The sequence below is a fragment of the Calonectris borealis genome, chromosome 9, assembly GCF_964195595.1.
Source record: "Calonectris borealis chromosome 9, bCalBor7.hap1.2, whole genome shotgun sequence".
Classification (NCBI taxonomy): Eukaryota; Metazoa; Chordata; class Aves; order Procellariiformes; family Procellariidae; genus Calonectris; species Calonectris borealis.
The window spans coordinates 3,511,547-3,539,531 of record NC_134320.1 but is presented as its reverse complement, the minus strand read 5'-3'; the positions used below and the strand labels follow the sequence as shown (position 1 = coordinate 3,539,531).

Below are 27,985 nucleotides of genomic sequence, written 5' to 3'. Positions count from 1 at the left end.
ATTTAAAAAAAAAAAAAAGAAAAGTCCTTAAAAACATCCTCCAACAATAAAAGCCACTTCTTTGCAACAATTTTCTTCAGGAAAATTTGGAATTTTTAAGAGAAGATCTCTGACACTCCATCATCTTTCAGTAGGTTGGACCAGTGATCTGGAAAATACACAAGCTGCTCTGTAAACATCTGTTGAAATACGCAGGGCTGTGTGCATGTAGGAGGATCCATAGCAGTCGCCTGCAGGCAGGCAAATACTGCCCTGTAGTAGTCACAGCTATTCACTGACATTACGATTTCTGCCTTTAATTAGACCCATGTTCTAGTGGCTTTGAACACAATAATGTTTTCCCTTGTAATTCAGTATGTCCGGCGATCTCAGCCTTCTCAGAAGCACACATTCTTGGTGCAGGCCCTGGCTGGGAGGCTGCTGTTTAAAGCATTATTCTTTGACATCCATTGATCCCTAAATCCAGTCCCAAATAAAAAAGGGGAGGGGAAAAAAGAGAAAAAGAGAGACAGAGACAGCGACACAGAGAGATAGCTGACTTCAGTTTCAGCTCACCTCCAACACGAAGCCCTTAGCCTGACTGTTACTTCCTTTACGCATGGATCAACTTCAGCACTTCATGATCCACAGCAGTTCCACCTCTGCCCCCCGCCCCCACCAATTCAGTCATTTTACACTTCAAAGATGAAGTCGTCTGACCATGGACTATCTTGTTTTCTACAATGCTGTACAGCATCTCGGCGTAACAGGGTATTATTTCTTGCCTGTAAGGCCTAAGTAGGACCATGCTGCAAATAAACAACATAACCTGGAAACTAACCAATGTAAACAAGGAAAAAAAAAAAAAGAAGTAAAAAAAAAAATTAGGTACCAAGGAAAACAGTACACAAGGTTAACATACACTCAATATTTAATACTGAAGATCTGACAGTACATTACACTGCATACTGCCACTAGCACATCGCCACGATATTCCAGACTCTCAGTATCAGAATCAACCCTTCCAAGAAGCCGACATCTCATCTATGTGGTGCTGGATCCACTCAAGATACTGACTAACTTTGGTGTAGACTCCAAATTTCTCCCTTCTTCCACAGCCTTCGCCCCAGCTCACCAGTCCTACCAAAAACCAAGTGTCCTTGTATTTAGTGATCATAGGGCCCCCACTGTCCCCACTGCAGGCATCTTTTTTGTCCCCTAAGCTCCCAGCACAAAGCATGTTGTCAGAGATAGCAAATCTCATCGCCTGGGCACACTCGTTCCGGGGAACCATGGGGATTTGAATGTAACTGAGTAAAGTAGAGTAATTGTTGTGAACATCACTTGTGCTGCCCCAGCCAGTTACCAACATCTGCTTCCCACTTCTTGTCAGCTCCTGCTCTGCCAGGTCGCGGGTGGGAAGGCAGACGGGCAGTGCGTATTTGTTATACACCACGGGCTCAGCCAAGTGCAGCATGGCTATGTCATTATCGGAGGTCTCCTTGGTGTAATTTTCGTGGCTCACACATTTATCAACCCAAATGGTTTGCTCGTCTGCCTCAGTGCGGAGACGGTGGAATTTACCTGGAAGAGCAAACAAGAAGATGACAGATGCTACCGAACCTTCCTTCAGCTTGAACACCAAAGCATCTGGATTACACTGGGCTTTAGGACTGTACTTCATGTTTTTACTTCCCTTGTAATATAGATATTTGTTCATTTTATGCTATAGGCTAACAGTGTCCTTACTAGATGGACAAATCTGTAAACTTTCCATATTTACCTAAATCATGAATACATACAGTACTAAATGAATTAGTACCCTCGAGCTACGGTCATCCGTTGAGAAACTGAAACGCCTACGTATTGCCCTGCTATGTTGGTGTTATGGCACACACGGGCCACTTGGGAGATCTTCTTCAGGAGGAAACCAATCTTCTTGGAGTCAGCGTTCAAAGCTGGGAGAGCAAGCATACAGCAAAGCAAGACGTTTACAACAGTACATGAGCTTTATGCTGTATAACCAGTGCCTGAATAACTGAACTTCAGGGTTTATAAGATAAAGATGACTGACTGGTAAGGCTGTTCCTTTCTGAAATCTTGCATCTGTATTTTAAAGGATTTTTGACTACTTAAAGACTTCTCAGTTGTTATTTGTGCTACATGATCATGGCCACTTTGTGGGCCAAGCAGTTACGGAACAGTCAGCAGGAAACTAAGTTGAAAAGGGACAGAAAGGCAAGAGTAAGGCATTTGTGATACACTGGAAAAGGAACGACAGAAACGGATCTCTCTGATAGGCTGGGAAGAGGTAGCCCCAAGAATAATTATCAGTGGCTGCCACATTTCTGAACTGTGCTGTTGGTTAATTTAAGCTTCGTATCAAGGCCTACTTCAGCATGTACTTGATAAAAACACTTCTCCAGAGAACTGTCCATTACGCACATCCAAGCAGATGAGGCGGCAGGACATCCAGGCTGACACCTCACCTCTGCCCACGCTGCATGTGCGTGACCGAAGCGTCCTTTCCTTCTCGGTCTCTCTATAAATGAATTATCACCACCTTTTCAAATGTGTGCTTCACAATACCATCCTTCAAATTTGTTCCCCCCCTGTTAACTTTTGCCTTCTTTCGGTCTTATTTGAATCTCTCCAGATACAAACTCTAAAGCCAAATTGCGCTGACTTTGCATGACCAAGGTCTTCTGAAGTCACTTGCTTGCAGTAAGCTCCCCTGTGCTTGAGCCTGTCAATGACGTATTGCAGCTGTTTGGGTTTTTTTCTGTAAAAAAAGTCAGTGTCTCCAAGCGTAGGGACTTTATGATCCACAGTAGTTCCAGAAATAGGTTGTCAAAAGACCTCGTAAGTCCAGCTTTGGATCTTGGACTTCCAGACCAATTATTTATGAGTCTCTCCTCCTGCTCCTCTGCAGACAGTCAATGGACATTTCATACACGGCCACAGCAGACACCACAGATGGCTGAAACTGCTCTGACGGGCACCTGTATTAAATAGTACCAGAAGGACTTGCTATTACCAAGCCATCACTCACAAATCTGTTTCGTCCTGCTACCATGACCTCTCTGCTTTGTGGCAACAGTGTCCGTAGCACCCGTGGAGCACATTTCCTTGCTCCCCACCCCACAGCCCCTGTGGCTGGGGGGTGACTGGCAGATAAGGGGCAGGGGTTTATTCCTATCTTCACCGATACAAAACTCTGCTTTAGGCCTCAGAAATAACTCTGGACTCGAACACTGTCAGATCGTCTCCTCCGAGGAAGGCCACTGAGTTGTGCAGGAGCACACGTTCTGCCAGGCTCCACATGCTCCGTACACAAGCATGGCCATGAGCTGTCTGTATCCTGAGACACCTATGACGAAGCGGGTGACAGCTTTTGCACCGGTGCTGCTGTAGCAACAGCTCCCCCTGCCCCCGCCCAGGAGAAGACCCTTTTGACTTCTGGTCATGAATACTTCCTTTCTCAGTTGAGTTATCCACCCCAAGAGTTTCAAATTCCAGAAGTCCTATCCACACCTGGACGCACTGAACCTAGAGGCTGTGTGAAATGCATCTAGTTCCTTCTACACAATAAGAAGCATCATAATCTTGTTGCTGGCAGAAAAATATTACCTATGAAGTTCTACATAAACAAGGAAGTGTGAGACCTGTTCTCTGAAGGGAGAGACAGTATTTTGAATTGAATCATTACATTCATCTATCTGCTCTATTTTCTTGGAGCTCTTCTTCTTCTTCTTGGAACACACTTCTGGATGCTTTTAAGCTGGAGATGCAGGAACAAGAGTCACAAACAGGAAAAGTCGGTTGTTCTCAAATCCATCTTCCAAAACTTCAGCTACTCTGAGATCTAACTTTTCACTTCAGACACTAAAAAGCCACGTGAGTTCTGCTACAAGACTACTCCCCAAGCTCATGAGTGCAAACCCAGATGCGAGCTTCCCTCCAGTTTTGCTCCTATGGACGGTGAGCAGAGAGCTGCAGCGGGACGAGTCCAGAACAGCGCTGGGTATTCCAGCTTGACAGAGGCAGGTCGAGTGTCACCTCTGCAGTTTCAGTACGAACACCTTCAACACTGTCATGGAGCTCACACCTGCCCCCGCAGACACAGCAACGTCTCCATTCAAAACTCCGTTCCATGTATCTCACTAGATGTCTCTAGGGTTTAGAGCATGCATTTTTCTGATGAGAACTGCTTTTCTGGTGGCAGTAAAATGCCCAAAAGGTACATGTAAAAGGACAACCATGTGATGTTAGGCTGGGTCTTAGAAAGGTTCCCTTCTGCTTGACCTGGAGTATCATTTGGAGAAGAATCTCTTCTCTCTTGGTGAAGTCTCAGGCTGTGGTCATCTCAGTCCTGCACACACACCCCCATACCACAATGAAGGACTCTTCTGTGGTTTCCATCTCACCACAGCGATACTGCTCAAGACTGAATGAGAAGGGTTCTCCTCTCATGTGTCACAACTCTCAGTCCATGACCACACACTTGCTTCTTCCTCTATCAATAAGGAAGGTCTTCTGGGCAGCTAGGAGAGTGAGAGAAATTCGAGCCCCTATTCCTGATCATCCTTACACTATAAATTACTCTGTATACTCACCCAAATTTATGTGCGAGATGTCTCTTGAGTTTCATGTAAGCCAAAAAAAACCCCAAACCTTCTCAAACCAGGGTTCTCAAGTGCCGACACTTTTCTTCACCCACTGAAAACCACTTTTTATTTGGACAGCACAGGACCACAGGACTCTCTTGACAGATCCCACCCCTTCTTTCTTTCCTGCAGAGATATCTCTGGGCATGCCTATCCCAGCTGAAAGCTTGTCAGACTGCACAGATCTCTACCAAGACCTGCAGTACAAGGCCAGAATGGAGTAATTTAAGTGCAGCCTCAATAATTCCCCTAGTTACCATTTTCCCACTGACTTATCCCCTTCAAGTCACACTCAAAGCTACATCTAGCAGCGCAGAGCATTCAAACACCACATCTGACGATTGCTTTTCCCCTAAAACATTCCAAGATCCTTTACCAAGCAAACTGCACAGGTTTCTTCTCCTTGGGCCTCACTGAAACTAAATATACATATTGGCAATCGCTTAAAAGGGAAGAAAATGACTTACTAGTAACTGAAAGTGCTTGGAGATGTGTAGTCTGTATGCATATTTCCAAACGACCACACGCACTTCTACTTTGATGTCCCTCTGTGGAAAGGTGGATATTCTGGCACTAAGAGGAGCCAAGGGTATGTCACATGCTTTTCCATTCATCCTTTATGTTGAACAATGGAGGATGTACATAAACACATCCATCCGTATGTGTCTTATTGTCTCTGTTCTCAAACATTTGCACATCCACAGTATATATGGAGCATTCATACAGACAATGTACTTCCAAGGCTATGTATACAGACAATGCATTTGCAAGACTTTCCACAATTACTGGGAACAACCCATCTTTTCACTAACGGAGAAAGAAAGCAGTTGCGCTGTTATGCCTCTGTCACCAACGGTAGATAGAAAACACCAATAAAAAAAAATTCTTCTTAAGTGTGAATGGAAAACTAATTATTTTTGTCTGTTAATTCAGGAGCAGTACTGTACTTGACATAGATTTTCTCATGCTTAAGAGCAGCAGTGCCAGTAAAGGCAGCCTTGCCATTCTGCAGCACCTATCCTCCTTCTCTACTCAAACTCCCTTAAGTAATGGTGTTCAAATGAAGGAAAAGGCAGGAAGAGGCACTGTGACATTCTCCTCCTGGGATCAAGACTTTTTTTTTCAGTATTGGGATGACCTTGAATATTTTCATCACCAGAAAAACACAGGCAGAAGAGACTAGGTCTTTCTACTTTCCAGACAAGCAGCAGTGCTCAGAAGACATAAGCTCACTTCTATATTAAGGCTGATCGTGGCTCTAATGAAATCAGATTTTTATTAAACTTTTTTGTTTTGTGCTAAGGTACACATTAAATACTTCCTAGACAACCTCCTCCTACAACCAAGAAGGACTTTTGTCTTCATAACCTGCTGGCCTTTCTCCTGAGATTATAAACCTTGGGAATGAAAGAGTTATATTTAAAAAAACGGGAACAGATTTTTTTTCCATACCAAGTCTTACTTTGAGGCCGCCTTCTGCCTCAATGCAGTGTGCTGCCGTTAGGACCCAAGATGGATGGATGAGAACACCCCCACAGAGAAATTTCCCTTTGCTATTTTGCAGCATAATCTGAAACAAAAAAAAGAGAGGTCTGACACTGCATGGAGCACGGCTCACAAAATATTGTACACATTCTTCTTTGTGGTTGCAAAATGCCCAGACGCACCAAGCACCAAAGCACGTCACATTCACTGAAGCCAAAGCTCTACAGTGGGTCCCCGTGGAACACCTACAACAAAGTTTTGAATATTCTTCCTGAATGAGGGCTGGCTTCATCCAAATCCACATGGGATGATGCTGGTGACTGCAAAGAAGCACTTTGGTACTTCAAAGCCTTGAAACGCAGAGCTTAAGGAGGGGATTATTCTTGTGTCCACAGCACACCAGGAGACAGTGCGTCCTCTCAGGCTGCAGCTCTCATGCTGTGGTGTAAAAGGGCCTTTAATGTCAAAGAGAACCAGGCCCCTATTACATGCATTCCCTAGTTCCACAATAAGCTCTGCGAGGTCTCCCCCTTCTCTGTGATGTCCCAACCTGCTCTCTAGAGCTATGGCACATTTTGTTGATTAAATCTGCTAACTTGAACTTAGGACAGACGAGGCTTGTAAGAACAGATCCATGCAGAAAGGGTACAAGATCACCTCACACTCCCACCATAAGGCTGTTTCAGTAGCTGGAGCATGCATCGTGCATCACGAGCTGCAGTGATTAAGTGGCCTTCCCTAGGATGGAGCAACAGAGCAGGTAAGTGTCATCGCTATCCTCTCTCTTGACATTGTTGGCAAGGTAAGGTAAAAAACTTGGCAACTGTGACAAGGTCAAGAGTCAGATAATAAACTATTTTTTCCTGCTACTCCAACTTTTGGGTTGCTTTTGAAAAAGCTAAGCTAAGGGAATCTTAGCTTCATGTGACACCACCACTAGTAATGTAGGAGCCTTTCTGGAGCAGCTAGGCAGGCAGAGCTGTTCGGGAAGAGCTTGAAAAATCTGTGGTGAAAAACTCTCTCCTCTTTACCTGCCAAGGGCTTTCTCCCCTTCTTCCTGCTCTTCCCTCAATGAGCCGAATATTGAATCCTGCTTTGGCTTCAATGTAGTCCGTTTTCACTCTTCCACAGGGGAACTCCACTACAGGAGATGCAGAGGAGTTAATTAGCAAAGACCAGATCAACCAATACAAAACCTCCTTCTAAAGCACTCCCTCCGTCTCTCTAACCCAGGCAATACTATTCAGTGGCTTCAGGGAAGCCCCTCAATGCTTTGCAGAGGAGGCAGTTTCCTGATTCCCCTGTATATATCCATGAGGCAAACACAGGTTAAAGGCCATAAAGTGGGTATGGAGTTGGGAAATGCAGGCACAGAGTTACTCTGCATGGCATGAATGTTTTGAAAACTAGTACAGTGCACTGCAGACAATTCTCCCATAAAACCCCTTTACTTCATGTTTGAATAATCCTCTGTCAAATCTGGACTACGGACATCTTCCTCTTACCTACAGGCTTGCACATGGTATGGTCGTTCATCAACTGATACCCAGACGCACAGCTGCAGGAGCGGCACTGGTTGGCAGGGTCATCCCTACAGAAATGTTCACATCCTCCATTATTGACAGAACAGTTGGTGTATTTGACCTCTGCGGAAAAAATGAACAGCGAGAGAGACATGAGAAGTTGGAAAGCCAAAGAGTCACAGGAAGGTAAAGCGACAAAATAACATCGTGATACAAGTGAGCAACAGCTGACAATGGAATTGGGGTGACAGTTGTGGGCTTTAATGGCACTTGGGCCCTGAGAGAGCAAATAGCCACTGGTCCAGAAAAAGGCAGTAGGGAGATGGAAAAAACAGAGATGACTGCCAGAGCAGGTAGACTGGAGAACAGAAAATCCACTGTCACTGAGTGCAAGTCAGACAGTGCAAAGTATTGACAATACAGGACATACACGCTCATCCCTAAATATGCTATTCAGCTTTTGTTCAGGAAGAAATTGTCACAGTAATGACAATCAAATATTTGCAATGGATTTTTTTCCCCCCTGTATTGTAAAAAACTTCACTATCAACCCTGTGCTGACAATTCTAAAGTAACTGAAAACCCTGCGTTCCAGAATTGTTTCCAGTATTTTTGTAAAATTTAGATATCTCAGATCTCCAAACCTCTCCCATGGCAACACAAAGTTAATTTTACTTTAAATAAATGCAAATAATCCTTTTACCACATCATGAAGCAAAAGAGAAATCACATTAGTAAAGAAAGCAAGTATACTGTGCAATGACAAAAGTGTTGATCCCTATTACACAGAGACCCCTGTCACAAAGAATGTGATTTTACAGTGGATTAAGGGCAGCATTACCATAATTGCACAAAACCCCCTCCCAGCCTTTGTTACAGATGCAGGAAAATTTTCCAATATTGTCCTTGCAGATCCCATTGGAACAAGGCTGTGGGTCACACTGATCTCCATCTGAAACAGAGGCAGGAAAACGCAGTCCCTGAATCATACAGAGCTCACAGGTCAAACATTAACACAGACAGACCCTCCCCAGATTCCCAAGATCATCCATGGTTTCTGCCACCAAATGGTGATACCTCCGTGGTGCTGGCCCAGAGAGAAGGGTATTTGTTTGGGTTCTGAATTACAGCTGTGGAGCGCGTGGAGTGGGCAGAGGGGGAAGAGCGAGCAAAACCAGAGGCAGACAAGGCAGAAGAGCGAAGTGAAGAGCAGGGGTGGGACTCCTCTTTGGACCACGTCAGGCAGGGTTAGAGTATCAGAGAGCACTTTTGACCAGTGCCTTAGCTCTGGGGAGATGACTGACGATAGGCACAGATGCACCTCAAGCTTTTTAGGAAGGTTGCTTGTACGATAGGACAGGAAAACATTCTTTGCACACGCCGTATAAGAGAGAATGAGAATTTGAATCAGTATTTGATAATCAGCAGGAAGGCTGAGTACTAGTTACTCTTGAGGAAACCAGTTACTACTTGACGAAACACAGAGAAATGATTAGGAAAGTCTTTTACTTACCTACGTACTTGCTCCAAAAATCTCGCTGTGGAGAAAGAAAACTTACATTAAGGCTAGAAGCAGATTTTTCACAAGTGAGGGATTTAAAGTGTGTCAGGGTCTTGGCCAACAGAGCACAGCACTCTGGTCAACAGCATCGGTCTCATTCTTCTTGACAGTGTAGTGACTGGCACTACAAACCAACAAAACTGGCCAACCCGGACATTCACGTATTGCCCGTACTCAGCAGAGATCCCCCTGCCCTGCTGCAGACCCACCAGCACCGCAACCCCTCAATATCCCCACAGCTTCTCTGTTTTCTTCTCACTTACTGCCAGGTAAGTCACCTGTGGTGTTGAGCGCACAATTCGTTTGTGCCCAGTCAGACAAAACATGGGCATCGTGAAGAAAGACCCCACTCTGGGGTCTGAAGGACAGCAAGGACTGGTTCATCCCATGCGGCGAGCCTACTCTGCTTAACACAGTAAGAAAAAGTACAAGCCAACACAACGATTGGGTGAGGAAAGGGGCAGGAATCAGTGATGTTGACAATAAAAGTAGTGTCCAATTGAAAATATGAGGTTTCGAGGAGGAGAAAGGACCTAGTGATAAGAGAAATGTTTGTCAGGCACAGGTGGGACCCTGGGGAGATGCAGTGAAAGGCAGCCAGAACTGGTGAATGGACAACAGGGGGCAAAGGACTGGAAGGACTGGGAAAAATTCAGTGGCAACAAGAACAGCCAACGGGGTCAAGCAGGGATTGGGATTACCCAGCTGGGACCCAAACCTCACAATTAGGTCAGGTGGGACATGCATAAGCAGCCAGGTTTTGTGGCCCACACAGGTCGTAACTTGACAATGACTGTAACACAGTGACATTCAAAACCATGCCTACACCTTAGGAGTCAGGCGTGATGCATGTTCAGTGCTGACCGCAAGATTTCCTACGCCCTGGATTGCAATACTTCAAGAAAACAAACGATTGGTTAAGTCCCACATTCATCCTTAAAAAACCAACTTACCGTTGCTTCCTTGGTTTCAAATATCTCGCTGGCCTCCTCAAAGTCACACCGCTCTTCCTTGCACTCACGCTCCACAGAGCCCGGTTTGAGCTCCTCCAGAAAAGAGTTTGCCCGCTTCTGGATTTTCAGGACTTGGTTTGCATCTTTATTGCTGTAAAATACTGGAAGCAAAAATGTGAAAGCACAAGCAGGGAAAAGAGCTGGCTGAAAACTGGTAGCGGTCCTTCCCAAAGGACACTTACTAGAGCAATAGCCCCTCTGTAGTACAGCAAGACAGCCTGCCCTAGAAAGGATGGGCTGCCAGCGCTGTGCTGCAGAAGCAAGCTCCCTGATACTCAGACAGCTCGCAGGGCTCATGAGGGCTGTGACCAGGCAGCCATCACGGCCCAGCACGGTCTGTGCACCTCTGCTAGAGGAATTCAAACCCCTCCAGTGGGAATGATTCCAGCCACTCCCTGTGACCGACAGAGGAGCAGGAAACGCGCTTGCAGCGACTTGAAAAGGGTGAAGTGTATCTCTAAAATGAAAGCTTACTTGAGGTACCACAGACTCGTGAAGAGCAGGCAGCCAGCAGCACCCCTACGGTGACGAGCTTCCACATACTGCACAGGAGTCACCTAAAGAAGAGAAGGTAGGTGTGAAGGGGAGCGCACGGCTGAGCTGCAGCACGACCCCCATGCTGCAGACAGTTTCTTTTCAGACAGCTCAGCTAGCTCCTCCACTTGTTTTTCTCAGAGCAGCTCCCTTGCTGAATGCTGTGTTGTGCCGTGACTTTCTCTTTGAATCCAGCTCCAAAGCAGCCGCTTCATTAGAGGCCCTCCAGACTGGTTTGCCAGTTCCCTTTAGCCCATCAGCAGCTCCCCCAGAACACTTCTTGTCTGCCCCGACACCCTCCCCTCGTCACCGGACATTTTTGACAAGCTTTATGCTTCAGTAAAGCAAGCTGTACTTTGAAATCCCAAAGGATACAATACTTTTGAAGCACTTACTGCTTTATTCAGTATGAATCAGCGTGATCTATTCTTCCGCCATGAGCTCTGCTGGAATTTAGTTAATCCATAACTTCAGATATTTACTCTTTGGAGTGACATGAAGTGCTTTCTTTCTAGTCATTAAACAAACAGTGCTCAGGGGGAGCTTGACAATTTACCTGCATGCAGGAGAAAAGTGAAACAGCTGAGGCATCCACTCTGCCTTTTTCAGATGTGTTTTTTTTTCTTCTAATTCTCTGGCGAGTAGTTATATTTAGTTTGTAAGCGTAACCACACCAGGGCTGAGGTCTCTTGAGAGATCCTACCACCTTCTCACAGCACACAATCACCCAACAGGGGCACATATTGCTATTTTTAAGAGTCCTCCCACTTTACTTTCTCATCAAAGTTTCCACCACAAAACAGCCAAGGCCACTAACCACCCTTACGGCCACGAGCAGGCAGTGCCTGCCCCATCAGCTGCCAGCTGCGAGGAGGCAGGGCAAGAAGCTTGTACCAGCATGCTGCATCCTCTGGTGTACTGGATTAGCGCTCATCAGCACGAAATCTTCTACTGAATTTTGAATATTAAACATTTTAGAGAAAAACCACAATCCTTTTCAGAAGTTTTCTTGCATCGGAGATGGTACGGACCAGTGTGTTCCCCTTCTCCGAAAGCGTTTGTGGCACCTCTGCGAGCCGTACAGCGCATGACATCTTCATGCAAATCACCTGTGCAACCACGTGTCCTTAGGGGTCCTTCATCGGAGAAGTGCCACCGGGTGTCAGGAGGAGGGGGGCCTCCCCAGGATCTCAGCTGACATCCAGTGACACTATTTAGGAGAGCTCCGACTGCTTATAAAACTTTTTTTCTTTTTCCCTTACAAACTTGGCCATGGACTTTCTGGACTTTCTTGAAAACAAGCTCTCTTTAAACAAAGGTTTCAAAGTTCATCCGTTTGGGACTTGTGCTAAAAAAAAAAAAAAAATAATTGTGGCATCCAAAATCGCAGTTGGGGAAGATGCGTGCACTGCAAAGCTCTACTGATACATTCTTTATTGTCAATTCAGCCATTCAACAAGAAAATTTCAGCTGAGATTAATGATAATAGATTTTTGCTGAAAATAAAGTTTATGAAACACACCTGAAGACAGAAAACATAAAATAGGAAATCTAAAAAGAAACAAGTGTAGTACTATATATTCCACGTATTGCTCATAGTAGTTGTAGCTGACCTACCTATCTAGAAATAGCGCTTTGCTACCACATAGGTTACATGCTTTCGAATACACTTTTGTTTCGAAGACTTGGTATAGGTTGGAAATTTAGGACATGTACATCAACTGCCAACCTAAAACATCTAAACTAATGTGTCAGCCTCCTAAAAAACTTTTTTTTTTTTAAAAAACCTATACTGGTACTTAGAAAGAACGAATTTAGTTTTTCATCAGCTTCTGGAAAACTCTGGAATGTGTTCTCAGCCTTTAGCTTCTTAGCCAGGAGTGCTGAATCGCTCTTCTCAAATTTTTCCAAATTGAAATTGTAATTTAAAATGTAAATTTCCATAAATTAAATAAATTGTAGACAGATGTAAATTTTGATAGAGGGGGAAACTGAGGCGGCAAAGCTACAAGGCCTCAAAATCACAGCTCTTCAGCAATGAATCTTGTGTTGCATCCATCCGTTCCTTCTACTTCACGATAACTCCTTTTAATTTGTAACAAGCCCAAATGTGAATAATTCACTGAGCAATCAAAGCACTAGGTCTACTTCCTATACGCACTCTGGAGCCTCTCCCTGCAAAAGAGCACTACCAAGGTCTTCCTCTCATCCTGGGTACTGATTTCTTGCAAGACTTGTAGAAACATAATGTTCTGCGAGCCATCTCCCCCCACGAACCATCTGAAATGAGACCGTAAGTTCCAAGCAGGCATTAAAAGGGGAAAGACAGGCTGATACACGCAGCACCAGACAAACCAGACCGCTCTTGCTTCCCTAGGAAACCAAGCTGGAATATTAGTCTCCTCGGGCTGCTCTTCTTAAAAGAAAAGGTCCTTGGAGGCCAAGGTTTTGCACAGCTCACACGTGAGCACAGGGACACGCTGCCAGGAAAGCAGGAACACCTCTCTGCGGAGAGCCTACCTGCAGGGGAGCAGCGCAGAGCACGTCCTCAGCAGGCGGCTGGGAAGTGCTGCCGTGCATCCAGTTTGTAGCCTGGGAGCAAGAGGAATCTGACAACCTGCCGGCTGCTCCCATGGCACTCCCTCCTAGCGTGTTACTTCCCTGGTTGGTATCTTCTCGCACCCGCCTGAGGCTGCAGCTGGGCACAGCTTTAACAAACGGGAGACCTACCACTTGCTCCAACCTCTCCCGTTGGCAGCGCAGCCATCAGCCAACCTGCTGGAAGGGAGGACAAGAGGCCTGAAGCCACCCCCGTCCCGGCTCCCCTGAGGAAAAGCCATAGCCCACAGCTGACTCGTATTTTACCCTGAAGTCAACAGAAGTGGTGTGCAAACTCTCCCACCTCTTCCTTTCTCGTGAAGACATTAAGACTTACTACCTTCTAGGTCATTTGGTAAGCCAGCAAAATGCTGGAACTCTTCAGACAGAAGTTGCTAGAGAACTGCAATGTATCTTTTAGCTGTTACTAACACGAAATGTCACTTCCCGCAGTCTCAGAACCTCTTCATTCTGCCCATGTGAGACCTAAACATCTCGTGCTGCTCAAGGCCCAGCTGGTGGGTGCACAGTTATTCAGCCCAACCAGGCACACAGCAGCCAAACAAGGAATTTACCTTACGACTCTGAAGCTGCTTTACAGGTAAGGAATGACCAGGCTGCTTCTAAACCTGTTTGTTTCCAGTGCTGCCCATTCAGTGGGAGCAGATTTCCTTGACTTCTCCTCTCCTGACGCTCTACACTGTATTAAAAAAACCAAACACATTAAAAAACCCAACCCAACACCACATAGGACAAGGGGAACAGCAGCAGAATACAGTTTTAAAAAACCCTCATTGGTACTTCAAGATCTTTACAGCACACCTCTCTCCAAATCCACTCCGCCCTCCCAAGATCCATTAGGTAATTATCAATCAAACCAAGAGGATGGCAGCACCGAGCAGGAGGTCTGATACCCCAGTAATGATACACTGAGTGGGGCAAAGAGTTTCTTGCTATTGGCTTCCGCCACATAAATGAAAGAAAAGGACCAAAACAAATTACCTGCATCAGAGGAGTAAGAACATCTTCTGCCTCTCTGCTGCTGCTTTCTTGGCGCGTTTCCTGCAGTGGAAACTTAACGCAGAGCTTGACACTCAGGTCCAGTGCGTGTGTGAGACTGGACCTGATTTTTCTTTTCTCCTTATTAGTAGGACTAGGTAACTAACATTTTTAAGGATCAATTTTACCATTTTCATCTTGCAACAGTTTATAACATTACTAAGATTTCTTATGTTGCTGTCACATAAACTATTCCCTCCACACAAAGACAAAGCAAATCCTTCAGTTTAACTATCAAGTACAATAGTCTTTTTCACACAGAAAATGTTCACGACCGTTATGAGTTACTTTCCATTTACTTTGCAACAGTACTACGGAACTCTACGACCATCCTCTCAGTTAAAAAGTAATCTTTAAAAGTTTCTTGTAAGCATCTTACAAACACATCGATCTGTACAGATGGAAGAGAAAGCCCATCACAATCTGACCACGGACCGCTCACCCAAACATCTCCAAATGTTTTCGTTTCAAGTTTACCGGTGTCATTTTATGGCAGTCAATTTCTACATGTCATGAGAAAATTCATTTCTCCCACATTTTTGTAAATGCACTTTCACTTTTCCAGTTACCGTATATATTGCCTGCAACAAACTGAAGGCAGAGAGGCCCAAGCGGAGTAGAGAAACAACTGTCCCCTCTCATCAGGGACTGCACCGCCATGACCAGGAAGACGTGGTCACACCACACCACCCGATGAGAGGTCTACAACACATGGAGGTAACCAACAAATACGCTGCTGAGTTTCTGGGGGTGCCTCCCCATCTACCTGTGGGTTTGCAGTGGAGCCACCACGTTTAAAACACCTCTTCTTTTGTTCGCTGCAGAGATAGAGCTAATAAAAATAAACAACGTGATGTCTTCTACTCCACGCCAATTAAACCAATGCAAAGAAATGCTACAAAACTAATCTACAGCAATCACATTTACCATTTCAGTCCTCTCTCAGGAACAGCTCTGAACTTCTGACGCAACTCAGGATAAAGCCATTTTATCACAGCACAGATTTTTATTAGCTGGTTCCCACCAGACGGGCTCCACAGCCCTCTCACACAATGAAATCAGTAACAGAGAATCTTTACTGGAAGCTCAGAAACATGTTTACTTTATATACAAGAAAAACTTATTTACAACAATCAACAGTAAACTATATACAAAAAAAATACAAGAGACATTTCCATGGTAATCACTGTATAAATTAACACAATAAATAGGAGGGAAGCAGGTCCCATTTTTAAGGCACAAAACCTTCTTCCCAAGACTGTACAGGGATTCAGTTGCTTCCCTATGCTTTTGACAGGATCACAGGAATGACGGGGAGACCCCTGAGGAACAACAGTCGATGGACAATGATATAGAGATGCAGTCACTGCTGACAGTTGTAGAAAAACATCATTTTTCATCCTTTCCTTTTTTTTGTCTTTTTACAGTACACACATCTTAAGATACAAAATATTTCGTGTAAACAGTCTTTTGTTAAATCACATAGATAGTATGCACATTTTTAAATAATACTAAAACAACGAACAAAGCTTTCCATACGATTTGGGTGCAGAAACGTTCCCAGGACTGGCACTGAAGGCCTCGGCAGAGCTGGAGGCTCCCGGGTGCCTGGCTCTTGTGCGGCCCGGCCGGCACCTCCGGGCACCAAGCGGCACGCCTCCCCTCTGCTGCAAAGAGCCGGCTCCTGCCGCAGTGGGGGACGCGCCTTCTCAGCACTAAGATCCCACAAGCGAAACCAGAAAGACTGCATTAGCACTAACAGCCCTCCCCAAGGTATCCCGGAGCAGGATGCTGCCGATAGCTGCTTCACGGGCCAAACCTCCCTCGAGTCTCCATTGCATGCACTCCCACGGAACCGAACATCGTAACACAGGGTACGCTATCCCCCAGAACCTGCCATTAAAGTTAAATATCCAGGGCAGTGCCAGGATGTGAGATAACATGCTGAAACCTCTTCCTAGCAGAAGAAACTGTACGCCCAGCTCACCGCAGACACTGCCCCAGCATCACTGCCAAGGGCGAGGGATGATAAACAGAAGGTGCCGCACGCCTTTCACATGAGTAGCATTTTTTAAGAGGCTACACATCTGCGCGATATGTGCAGTTCTAGCTTCTCTCAAGCTGGTGTTTTACCTGAGACTGCAGAGGAGAGTCTCTTTTTTGGCAAAGCAGCAGATTTTTTTACTGTCTAATTGTCTTTCCTGAGTTTCTCTCCCACAAAAAATTATCAGATGCCAGAAGAGGAACTCAGAATAACACAGCCAGAAGTTCAGTCTGGCTCCCTGCTTTGCAGATAGCTCTCACTGATGTTTGACACAAATTGTCCTCATCTATTCACAAAATCTCTGCGACAGAAATCTGCATTATTCCCAGTGAGACACATGGAGCTACGACCCTTGTGTTAGATATAAACCTTAGTACATATTCAAAGGCACGCAGGTTAAATGTGGATCCCATTTTCTAGCTCTTAAAGAAGGTAGAACTCCCTCCCCGCCTCCAGGAAGCAATAGACAGGAATATACTGGCTATGAACCCTTTGATAAAATGTGCACATACACAAAAAGGATCTGAATCCATCAACACGACAGATCATGAAGTAAAAGAAATGAAGACTGGTCTGTGCAGGCATCATCACTCATAGGAGATGGCTAACGGCCACCAGGCCTCTACAGATATGGCAAGAATTAAGGAACATGCCTGAATCTATAAACTCTTTGGATTCCCCTGTTACTCTGAGCCAGAAGAGCAGAGAGGAGCTGTTTCTATCGAGGCAAGAATTTAATCCCCCAGCAATTACGCAAGCAAGGCAAGTGCATATGGTTTACGCACCTTTAACCATGAGGTTGCCTGGAGAAACTTCACAGTAAGAAGAGTTCCTTCACCGCGTACAGGAATAAACGCAGATCTCACCTCTTCTCCAGAGTTATCACCTGCCTTGTGCTCCCTGCTGCACTCTCCTGGGCAGGCACGTGAATGTCCTAGCCACGCACACTCCTGGGGACAGGCAGCAGGCTGCACCTTGCTGTCACCCGCAAGGATGGCTGCGTCCTGAGCTCTCCTTAGTGGAAGTTTCTCCTCATTCTCATGCAGATGCTGCTCTGTGCCTCAACAAGCAAGTGGGAAAATACATTATGTCTACAATTCTTACTCATCTGATACCTCAGGAATTCAATACAGTGAGGGGGGGCTATAGTGATAAAAAATATGGCTATGGAAGCAAGTGCCAATGTATAGATAGGAGAAACAAATTCAGGGCAAAGCTAAACATATTTCTTGCTCAGTCCCCATAGTATTTATATCAGAAATTTTGGTAGCTGGATTAAGCACTGTTAATTTCTCATGAGCAAACCCTGTCACTCACTACGCTGAGTGAAGACATGTGGGTGAATGACAACTAGTTAAAAACAGATAGGGAGAGTCAGAATAACACTTGGTGAAATCTTAAAGAATGCAATGGAGTTTGCCCAGCATGAAATCAGCCCATAACCTTTTTAAGCTGACAAGTCTTTACATAAAATAACTTGACTGATTGCTGTTAGACTAGAAAGCTGATGTCAATTTGATAAAACCCTTACAAATAACACAGAACAACGATGTCCTCAGGAAATTATCTTTTATGCCACTGTGTATGTGGCCATTTTTCTGTCTGCAGCCATAGCCAGACAGATGCCACTCTGTAAGAATAAAAAAAATAAATACATACAAAACCACAAAGTAATTAAAAATTCCTGCTGTCTCTCCAGCTTTACAGCACTGAATGTTCCTGAATTCCCTTCGCAGTGATAATCATGGCAATATAGCTATTCATGCTGGTCTTCGGGCTTTAACAGTCACCCGATTGGGGTCAGGCAATACAGTGGAAATTTGAAGGCCATCTAGGAACTCTGATTCAGAGGCACTAATTTTTCCATGCTCCACTGCTGGTGGTACCAAAGGCAATTTATCAACATACTCCAGTTTTCATTACGATGCTCATCTGCTCAGTAACAATCCTCCTTCTCTCAATGCTTTATAGGAGCCCTGATGTTTGACAGCACATGATATCTCTCTCAGGGGTACAACCCAGGAGTACTGAGCCACCCTAATCTTTTGGTATCCACCTTGGAGTGAAGGAGCAAGGCAGCAAGAGAGAGAAGCAAGGTGGAAAAGCCACTAGAACCAAGACAGGTGAAAAGATGCAAGTACTACAGATAAATCATATCTTTTGTGACAGAAGTAGTTTTCTGCACTGCAAGTTGAAGTAAAAAAACAGCTCTGTTGTCTGTGGCCACGAAGGTGGCACTAAATGGGCAGGAAGCCGCTCCTGGCCATTGCCAGTCATGCTGCTCCCCCCACCAAGACGGAGCAAATTGTCCCATACCTCACTCCATTGCATTACATTTCGCGCATAGCCCAAACAGCTAGTTAGCGTTCCTCTCCCTTTCATTTGGGCTCCTGAAGATGAATCAGAAGGGGGAATGTCAGAGCTGATCTCCTGTAATCTTTTGGCTCTCCAGAATTTTGTCTTTTCTTACTGACAGGAATTTCTGAACAATCGTTTCTGATGGCTGAAAACCTAAAGGTTGTACCATTGCCACTGGCTGGAAGAGGAGAGCCAGGCCCTGCGGAAGACCCCGCAAGCTGGTGCGAACCGCTGTTTGAACCACATGCATTGTTTGTTGCAAGGCATGAGTGAGTGAGAATCACTGGGTATTCATCAGCAAGAGGTCTGTACTGGCTTTGAATTTCTGATGCAAATCACATGCAACTACAGGTGCATTAAAAAGGGATTAGTAAGACACAAGGACAAGCTTTGTCCCACTTAAATGCTCTAAGATACAGGTGCGACACACAGATGAGCGGGAAAGTTTCGGGTCTGAAAAGACCGTCAGATGCTCCTGAACTAAGACTGGCCAATATATCTTTTGCCCTGAATAATTCTACTGTGATGAAGTTATCCAGTAAAGGTAGCTGTGTTGCAATTCTCAGGAGTCCTGCACTGTCACTGGAACCAGAACTTCCCACGTCGGAGGACATGGTTCTTCAAACAGCAAGTGAGTTTTCTTCCGGGAGGCTCTGCCTGACCGCAGATAAGGTGCCTCTCGACTGGATGCAGCCGCACCCCTCAGGAAAAAAGGTAGCACCATGCTTGGTTGATATGAGCCCCGAACAGCTACAGTTTGGCTGTTCAGCAGAGACAGTTGTGAGCACATCTGCTCTGTGAGGTGACTGCTGTGCAGTTAGGGGGAATGGTAGACACAGGCTGTGAAAACAGAGGCTAACCCTCGCTGGCAGGAGTACTCCGGCTCAGCTCCTTGATCCCGTGCAGTATCCTCTTCATGTGACCCACTTTGGTCACACCCAGGTCCTGGAAGAAAAGAGAAAACCTTACCTTAGGAGAAAGGCAGGAGGGAGATCCCAGGGGGCCAAGCAATGGTTACAAACTAGTCAGCCAGTTACAGACAGACGAGGAAACCAACCGGAGAGATTACAAACCTGACAGTTATATACGGAACCTCAAACCACGTGTCAAAAAGCTATCAGAGCATGACAGGGTAATGAACACAGAGCAGGCACAGAGCAATGGAGAGAAACAACTGCGGACCGTTAGCCAGAAACACAAATTGCTTTTACTGTTAAAGGCCAAAGCAAGAGAACAGAAAGAGCATACGGATCTCAAGGACCTAAGCCAAAACATGCAGGAAGAACAAAGCCGTCACTGGTCACATCAAATAAACGTGTGAACACTTGGGTACCATGCAGCAAAACACAGGCTGTAGCTGGATGGCATGCAGAGGAATCAGCTACACAGATTACAGCAAACCTCAGATGGTCAAAATCACAAATGAAGATCCAAGGGGCATTCAACAAATGCCATGCACTACTTTACAACAAAGTGTTTTTCTGCTATATGCAAGTCACCAGAATGATGACACAAGTCTCCTGCACATGCAAATAACCACCACTTTCAATTTTCTCTGTAGAGAAAGCATCTCCCGGTGAGGAGATGCAACGTTGTGCAATGTGGTTACTAAGCACTATTTAAAAAGACTTTCTCCATCTAGCAGCCTCATTAAAGACCACGATGATTTTTTTTCTTGTAACAAAGAAGTGCAATGATCTATTTGCCCAGTGACTACGACATTAAGAACCAAATTTTCCCAGTCACAGCATGTTCTGCAAAGATGGTACAGGGGCTGAAAAGTTGAAAACTTCCATTCCATCATTAAAATCAGAGACTCTCAAGAACACTATCTACAACCTGTGTGCTGGACTGTATTACATCTCCAGGAAGCTGTGGCAGAATTGGACAGCTGGTCCCTCAACTAGCTGTTCTACGTCCCTGCTATTAAAAATCAGGTGACCTGAAATGGTGAGAAAATAAAATGAGGCCGCAATGAACCCGTTCATCTTGCCAAGGCACGTGGAATGAACAGTGGGCAGACCACCTCCAAGCACATTCAGCACAGAAGGTCATGCAGATGCAGCTGGCTATTTCTCATGAGCTGATCATAAAAGTACCTTGAGGTCCCTCCGTTCGAGGTGCAGGAGCTCAGAGCCCCGGACGTCATGCCGGATGAAGATATCCTTATACTCACAAAGACTGAGATGCTCAAGCCAGGCCGCAACCTCCTCCGTTCCCCAGAGGTGAACTGTTAGAGACGGAAAAGCAGGAGTGCATTGAGTACCCAGAATCCCAGAAGACAGCGAGAGATGAGGACACCATCAGCTCTCAGTGCCAGAGAAGGAGGGCAAGCAGTACCACAGCCTCAGACCAAGGGGAGGGCAAGGACTGGTAGCATGAGCTACAGTCTCAAACAAAGGAGGTAGGGCAGAGAAAGGTAAGAGGTGTTCTCTTAAGCAGAGGCTAGCTGCAGTAAAGCCAGGAGGAAGTGCGTGGTCATTTTGATGGGATTGGATATGCTTTTTAAAGTTTACCCACGTGTTTAAGAAGAGTAAGTTCATTGATATTCCTCTGCTTACAAAACAACAGATTTGTAAAATATATCATGAAGAATCAAGCACAGATTAGTTAGCTATTATGTACAAGCACTTGTGCTCAGTCAACAAAATGGCAACCTCTCTCCCCCAAGCCTGAGCGAGAGAGGAAGCGTTTAGACTTCCACCTTCTTGCACAACCTCTAAATAAGAGAATAACAAAGTTCCCAAGTTCTGCGAGGCAATGAATGAGCACCAGCCTGTCAGACAGAAGGAGACTGTACCCGCAACTCCACGGCAGAGGACAGGACCCAGGAGCCCGCAGAACAGGTAGTACTTCTGAATTTTAGCAGAAAGTCTTCATAAGGAGAGTATAAACCAAAAATCAACTAACCCAACTGGAGAGAAAGTGTCTTGAATGGCAATTTGTTGATTCAAGGCCAGTTTTTAGCTACTGACCGATAGGATTAAAGGTCAGGGTGCACCTGTGGTGATGCTGATCCCCAGCCAATTAGACATGAAACTTGATTAAAGCCTGAGGGTGAATCAATGAGAAAAACATCATTAACCGTATCACAGAGAATTAGCAGCGAAAAGACCGGAGTTATGCGGACTTGGGCTCCACAGTCATTTTGATACCTAAAATGCCAAAATCCTCAAATTCATTTCACTAAGCACCCCCTAAAATATCCCTGAAAATTCCTGGATGTAGGCAGAATTCTTCAGAGGGTACCTCCTGTTTCTGCTCAGGAATATTTGCGTGGTACTAGGGGATCATGACTTAGACAGAATGGAGCAATAAGCTACTTTGCCACGTGAAAAAGACAGACTAGACCTCCAAGAAAAGGCAGATGCACTTGAAACAGAAGAAGGAGAGAACATGAGAGGAAACAGACAGAGAACAGGTAGTGGTGTGACCACACTGATGTGACAAAGGGACACAATGAATGAGCAGACTTGGTACCCGGCAATCCCATGCTACTATGAGTCTCCTTATTTTTGTTGTTCTTCTCCTTTTTAAACTTGGTCACTAGCCGGAATTTGCCACTGCGGCTCCGTTTAGAATAATCCAGCATCTGGTTCTGTAATAACAAAAAGGGAAAATCAGGCAAACAGTTATAAACTGATTGGAATGGACCAAGAGCAACAAGTACTGTCAAGCTCAGCTCCATGACCTTGTAAGAGAGGAAAAAAAAATTCTAAACTCATTCTGATCAAGACAGGAAAGGAAACAGAGAAAGTTGATCCCACGTCAGGCAAGGGACCTTAGCAGGAAATTACTTTCTTTAGCCCTAGGGAGTCAAGTTTCCTTCTTAATGATTTTTTCTCACATCAGTCATATATTCACAGGAAGTCAAACACTCACAGCCAACTAGTGAAAAAGAGAACAGCTAGGGAAATACAGCCTTGGTCCTCCTCACCTCCTCATCACAAGGCTCCATAAGCTGCCACAGCCAAGGGATGTCTGCTAGCTTCCTCAGCTGGAGGTCCATGTCTGCCAGGGCTGCTTGGAGCTGCTCCTTCTGTGGAGGATCTAATTGCTGGATCAGAAATGGAAGCAAAGCAGAGTTAAAAGCCATATGGTGGAACACACAGGCAGGCCCTTGCCTTGAAATTCTTAGCTAACAAAGCAGTTCCTCCTTTTAAAATGAGGTGCACAGCAGGCACTCTGCCCAGACGTTACCAAGTTAATGATTTTCATCGTTTATGAGCTCCAAACTCCATATAAGCTAGCTTGACTGCTCATCATGGCTACGTAGCAACACCATCCTAATTCTTTGATGATAACATTTAAACTGACTTGTTACAAAGACAAAGACGACCAAGACCGGCAAAATGTTGCTTGCCAAGGCAACAGTAGGAGAGGAGAGAAAGCGAGAGGCTGCTTTACTCCTGCTTTGTGCTTCTTACCAGCGCCATCTTGCCCGCCAGCAGCAGCTCTGTCTCATTATGCAGGGCTTTGACATTATTCACCATCTCTACAACAAGGCTGCAGTTCAGACCCTGCAGGGAAGCAATTCATGCGCAAGTTAAGCCTGGAAATGCAGAGGTCTGAGCAGTCAAAAGGAAGAAGTCTTAGACAAGCAAGGCCTACTTTTGGTCAATCGGAAAGGAAAACCAAGAGCTATGGAACAAGGACAAAACGGGAGATGCCAAGTGAGTGAAGTACCTCTGTAGACTTGGATTTAGCGTAGACTTTGTCCATAGACTTGGAGCTGGCATTGACAGCATGGGCAAGCTCCTGTTCCATGTCCTGATAGGATTGGGCTATTTCCCGAATGCTAAAGAGAGAATTACAGATTGCATCAGCATATGCTCAAAGCAGGAGATCTTTTCTGACGGGGTATCTCCTTTTAATACCCATCTGAGTGACAAGAGCAGGGATAAAGCATGGGAGGGGCACAGCCTCTGGCAAAGCAGGGCAATTCTCCCTGCTATAGTGAGCATGCATAGGCGAAGCAAGGCAGATTTCACATGCACAACTCCAGGTGCATATTCAATTCTGCACGCAAGTTGGGACCAGTTTGTACGACCTGGACATTTTAGTATGGCCACAGTGACGTGAAAGGCAGCTGCACATATGGCAGTTTAATTAACACTTCTCTGATGTGACTCTGGGAATCTTCTCTCAGAGGCCCAGACCAAGGAGCTGAATGTCTGAGTAAAAGATGAGCAGGTGAGCACACAGTGACTTCTTCCAGAAATCTCTGCTGCACATCAGGGTTATAAGAACCCAACTTGTCATCTGAGCTCCTAGAGAGGCCTTTGTTTCATTGCTCATAAAAATCATTGATATTCAAAGATAAGGGGTTCTTTCAGGATTAAAGGATCCATGTTTGCTCATGAAAGTAACATTTTTTGTTCAGAATGACCTAAGAAAGTTTACTTGACTTCAGTCCTCATGCAGCTGGGACAGTGCATAATGAACAATGTTACCCCCAGTGACATGGACCAGCACTGCAGAAGATAAGAGTGAACAGAAACATCTCCAGGAACAGTGAGTAGGACAAGAACTTCAGGCACCAAAGGAGGGCTCTATTCACCAAAAGCAAATTGAGTCCCACCTGTGGATCAGAGCACCTGCAGCTTGACCAAACTGGTTGATCTGGGTGGATTCTTCTTCGGACATGATCTCTGGTTGCAGAGAGAAAGAGGAGGGTCGGGACAACTCACACTTCTGTTTGTCCTCCCAAGACTTCAGGGTGCTCTCAAATGCCTAAAAACACAGCAAGCAATCTATAAGATACCTTATAAGCTCCTGTAAAAAACAATGGCTGTGCCTATGCCTGTAAACCATGTAAATCTGATATACACACTTTTCATTGCAGGACCCAGTTGTTCAGCTGCTTATAACTTTGCTAACTAGCTGTCTGGGCTGAAGTTTTCCATGCCACATGCTTGCCTTGGCTTAATTTTTGCTTAAGCCTAGTTTTAGTCAAAATTGCTAGGCAAATTCTGAGGGACAGACTAGCAAAATCCACCAATTCCCTACTGGTGGCAGCCTTTTCTCTGAGTAGCTATATCGCTTCTACCCTTCAGTATTACTGCACACCTCTTCAAGTGACATCTCAGAGCTGGAAATTAAAAATGTTCAAGGCTCCTCCTTATCTGGAAGTAAACTGGGCTTCCCCAGTAATTGGTGGGACAAGCTGCTGAACTCAGAGCTAGGACCTGTCCCACTTGCACCCGTGTTGATATTCCTGCTGGCATCAGCTAGTGGTACAGGAAAAAGTAAAACAGACCCAATGCCGAAGGATCAAAATTGGATATGGTGAGAATGAAAACTGAAACACAGAGCCTCAGGGCAAGGAGAGATGGATCAATGAGCACATGAAATGGCAAGAGAGAAGGTTAGACAAGAGGAGGGACTATGGAAGGGGAAGACTGAAATAGGAAGAATAATTCAGACAAGATGATGAGGATAACAAACAGGGGTGCAAAGTCTTCATGGGGAAAAAAAAATAAATCAGCATTTGGGGAGCCAGAAAAGGAAAGGAGATTGAGTGTGATGGGTGGATGGGAAAGGGGAAGAAAATGGTAGTCATGGATCCTGGGCCTAGGAAGTCAAATGAGATGAGTACAGACTAGGTAAGGAGCACAGGACTAAGGGTAGAGAAAGGAGACGGATGGAGTAGAAAAGCCAGTGCCCCCTAGAACACAACTGCCTTTGGGGACAACCCAAGGTTCTGGGGACACGCCATTCTCCGGTGTCTGCAAATACCTGTGAAGCCCTGTGGTAAAGCATTCCCTTCCCCTACTGCTCCTCATACAGGCCAAAACCAGGGTCTGCCAGCTCAGTGCAAGCTATCTGCTGATCTCAACCTTGCTGATGACTCTTCAGTGGTCCTGAGGAGGCCACATGAGGGAATTTGAGTTTTTCCATCTTCAGTTTAGGAAACTAAATATCCCAAATCACATTTGAAAAATGCCACCAAAGGTACAGGGTCACACACGTGAAGAGAGGACCCTACCTGATCTACTGCATAGGACAGATTTGCTCTGTGAAGAAATGGGTGTGCAACGACGATCAAAAGGATAGCAGGAAAAATAAGGATAAGCCCACAGTCAAGACAAAATCTGAACGTTCCTCTGCAAAACTGGAACCTCTTCCTCAGCAGCAATTCCATGCCTGCAAAACTGGGTTTGCAGGCAATGAGGAGTGGGATGGCACAATCATAGCCATGGCTTCAGATGGCCCAAAACACACAGCACACTCACTAGGGACTTGTGTGTCCTCTCTACCTCTTGTCCTTACCTCCACCTTTCCCACCATACCCACACGTAGGTTGCCTCTCCTCCCTCCCACCTTTACAGCAGGAATCCTGTTCCCCCTTGTTCTCTGTGCTACCTCCTTCAGTCTCAGTGTGACATTGCAGAAGCTCTCTTACCCTCCAGGAAGGACTGTGCGCACTATTCCTGTCTCCTCCTCTCCACAACATTCATAGAATCATAGAATCATTAAGGTTGGAAAAGACCTCTAAGATCATCAAGTCCAACCGTCAACCCAACACTACCATGCCCACTAAACCATGTCCCTAAGCACCTCATCTACACGTCTTTTAAATACTTCCAGGGATGGTGACTCAACCACTTCCCTGGGCAGCCTGTTAAACTTCCCTGGGCAGCCTGTTAAATCAATGTGAATAGGACAAGGGGTAATGGTTTTAAACGGAAAGAGGGTAGATTCAGACTAGATATAAGGAAGAAATTTCTTACAATGAGGGTGATGAAACACTGGCACAGGTTGCCCAGAGAGGTGGTAGATGCCCCATCCCTAGAAACATTCAAAGTCAGGTTGGACGGGGCTCTGAGCAACGTGATCTGGTTGAAGATGTCCCTGATCATTGCAGGGGGGTTGGACTAGATGATCTTTAAAGGTCCCTTCCAACCCAAACCATTCTATGATTCTATGATCAATACCTACTGTTCTCTCCTAGCTCAAGGGGTCTTGGGTATTGCCCTGTCCTACCATGACAGGGGCTTTGTACGCCCACCTTTGCTTTCTTTTCATGCCATCATACTTGTAACTTCCAGCCAGGCAATGTGCCTCAGGCCTGTATCAGGCTGCTTTCCCTTTCTTCCTCTTGGCTGTTCTCTCTTTTCTTGTTATTCAGCAGGTGAGTCCTTTGCAGAGGACTTCAATTTGCTGGAAAGTATTAAGAGCTGCTATCAACTAAACCGTTTATGCATGGACAGTTACAGAGTTGGGAGGAACCATAAAGCCTGTTTGTGCCACAGCAAGGCCTTTCTGGCCTTTATCCTTTCCTTTGGCTTACTACCATTCAGTAATACAGTGAAATGGCAAGGACGCTGCCTTATGTGCTGGTACTCATCAGATATATTTGAAAATTATGAGATGAGACAGACACACACTGCTGAACAAGGCATTAAGACACTGCTTTACTTGGTCAACGAGGTATAAGCCACATATTGAACAATAACAAGAAATTAAGATATTGAACAGCTGAATCCAGACAATCCGCAGCACTCAGTGAGGCAGGCATCCTGTGGGAAAAACAGCATGCAAGCGTGTTAAGAAACACTGTCACAAGGCACCTAGGAAGCAAAGGAAGCAAAATAAGCTTGCATAAACAACCTTATTTGTGCGATTTCCCAAATGGTGAATGCAAGTTTAATCACGTTCTTTCCAAAAAGTTTTATGGCGCGTAGCAAAATATGCTTCCTATATTCACAAAGATAAACTCTCATGTGTGGCCATTGCCATGCTCTCCAGGAGCATGTGACATCGAAACACGTGTGTACTACATGGTGTATGCAAGGCTGCTCTTACCCTGTCTCGGGTGAGGGTCTGTGCTCTGTTCTTATGAACAATCCAAATGTAACCCGGAGGCTGGATCCAGGCTTCTCCATCCACTTGCACTGGAACTCCCTCTTCTCCCAGGATTGCTATCTTCACCGTCCGACACTGCAAGAAGTGACTGCATCAGAGAAGCTCTAAAATGGTGGTTTTCTAAAAGCATGAGACATTCTCTTTCTTTCCAAAGCACTTCCCCAGATACTGTAGCTTTAGGGCTACTAGAGGCACACGTGCCTGGGTGGCAGGGCACGCCTCGCCCTTGTGTGGCAGGGACCATTTGCTTTGCCTTTGGACTACAAATCTGTATTTGAATTGCTGCTCTAACTCCT

At 45.4% G+C, this 27,985-nt stretch overlaps 2 protein-coding genes across 7 annotated transcripts in view; both read right to left on the bottom strand.

The window, feature by feature from the left end:
- Window positions 1-7: 7 nt before the first annotated feature.
- Window positions 8-14,513, bottom strand: PROC (protein C, inactivator of coagulation factors Va and VIIIa). Its single transcript, XM_075158034.1, has 10 exons — window positions 11,872-14,513; window positions 11,158-11,318; window positions 10,703-10,785; window positions 10,169-10,329; window positions 9,168-9,192; window positions 8,496-8,606; window positions 7,637-7,777; window positions 7,163-7,272; window positions 6,099-6,216; window positions 8-1,563 (listed from the first exon to the last, which is right to left on the bottom strand). Exons 3-10 carry the CDS (start codon window positions 10,767-10,769, stop codon window positions 995-997), a joined length of 1,302 nt encoding a protein of 433 aa, XP_075014135.1. The 5' UTR covers window positions 10,770-10,785; window positions 11,158-11,318; window positions 11,872-14,513; the 3' UTR covers window positions 8-994.
- A 992-nt stretch (window positions 14,514-15,505) lies between these two features.
- The window catches only part of DGKD (diacylglycerol kinase delta), a 72,817-nt gene continuing 60,337 nt past the window's right edge, over window positions 15,506-27,985 (bottom strand). For 3 of the 6 annotated variants that reach the window (XM_075158007.1, XM_075158006.1, XM_075158004.1), the window contains 8 exons: window positions 27,630-27,764; window positions 24,403-24,554; window positions 23,508-23,619; window positions 23,249-23,341; window positions 22,759-22,878; window positions 22,302-22,419; window positions 20,921-21,051; window positions 15,506-19,766 (listed from right to left, as the gene is read on the bottom strand). In XM_075158007.1, the coding sequence (XP_075014108.1) occupies window positions 19,677-19,766; window positions 20,921-21,051; window positions 22,302-22,419; window positions 22,759-22,878; window positions 23,249-23,341; window positions 23,508-23,619; window positions 24,403-24,554; window positions 27,630-27,764 (951 nt within the window). In that variant the 3' untranslated portion in view covers window positions 15,506-19,676. Of the gene's footprint in view, window positions 19,767-20,920; window positions 21,052-22,301; window positions 22,420-22,758; window positions 22,879-23,248; window positions 23,342-23,507; window positions 23,620-24,402; window positions 24,555-27,629; window positions 27,765-27,985 lie in introns of those variants that run through there. The other 3 variants (XM_075158005.1, XR_012674805.1, XR_012674806.1) reach the window with 3 other exon arrangements.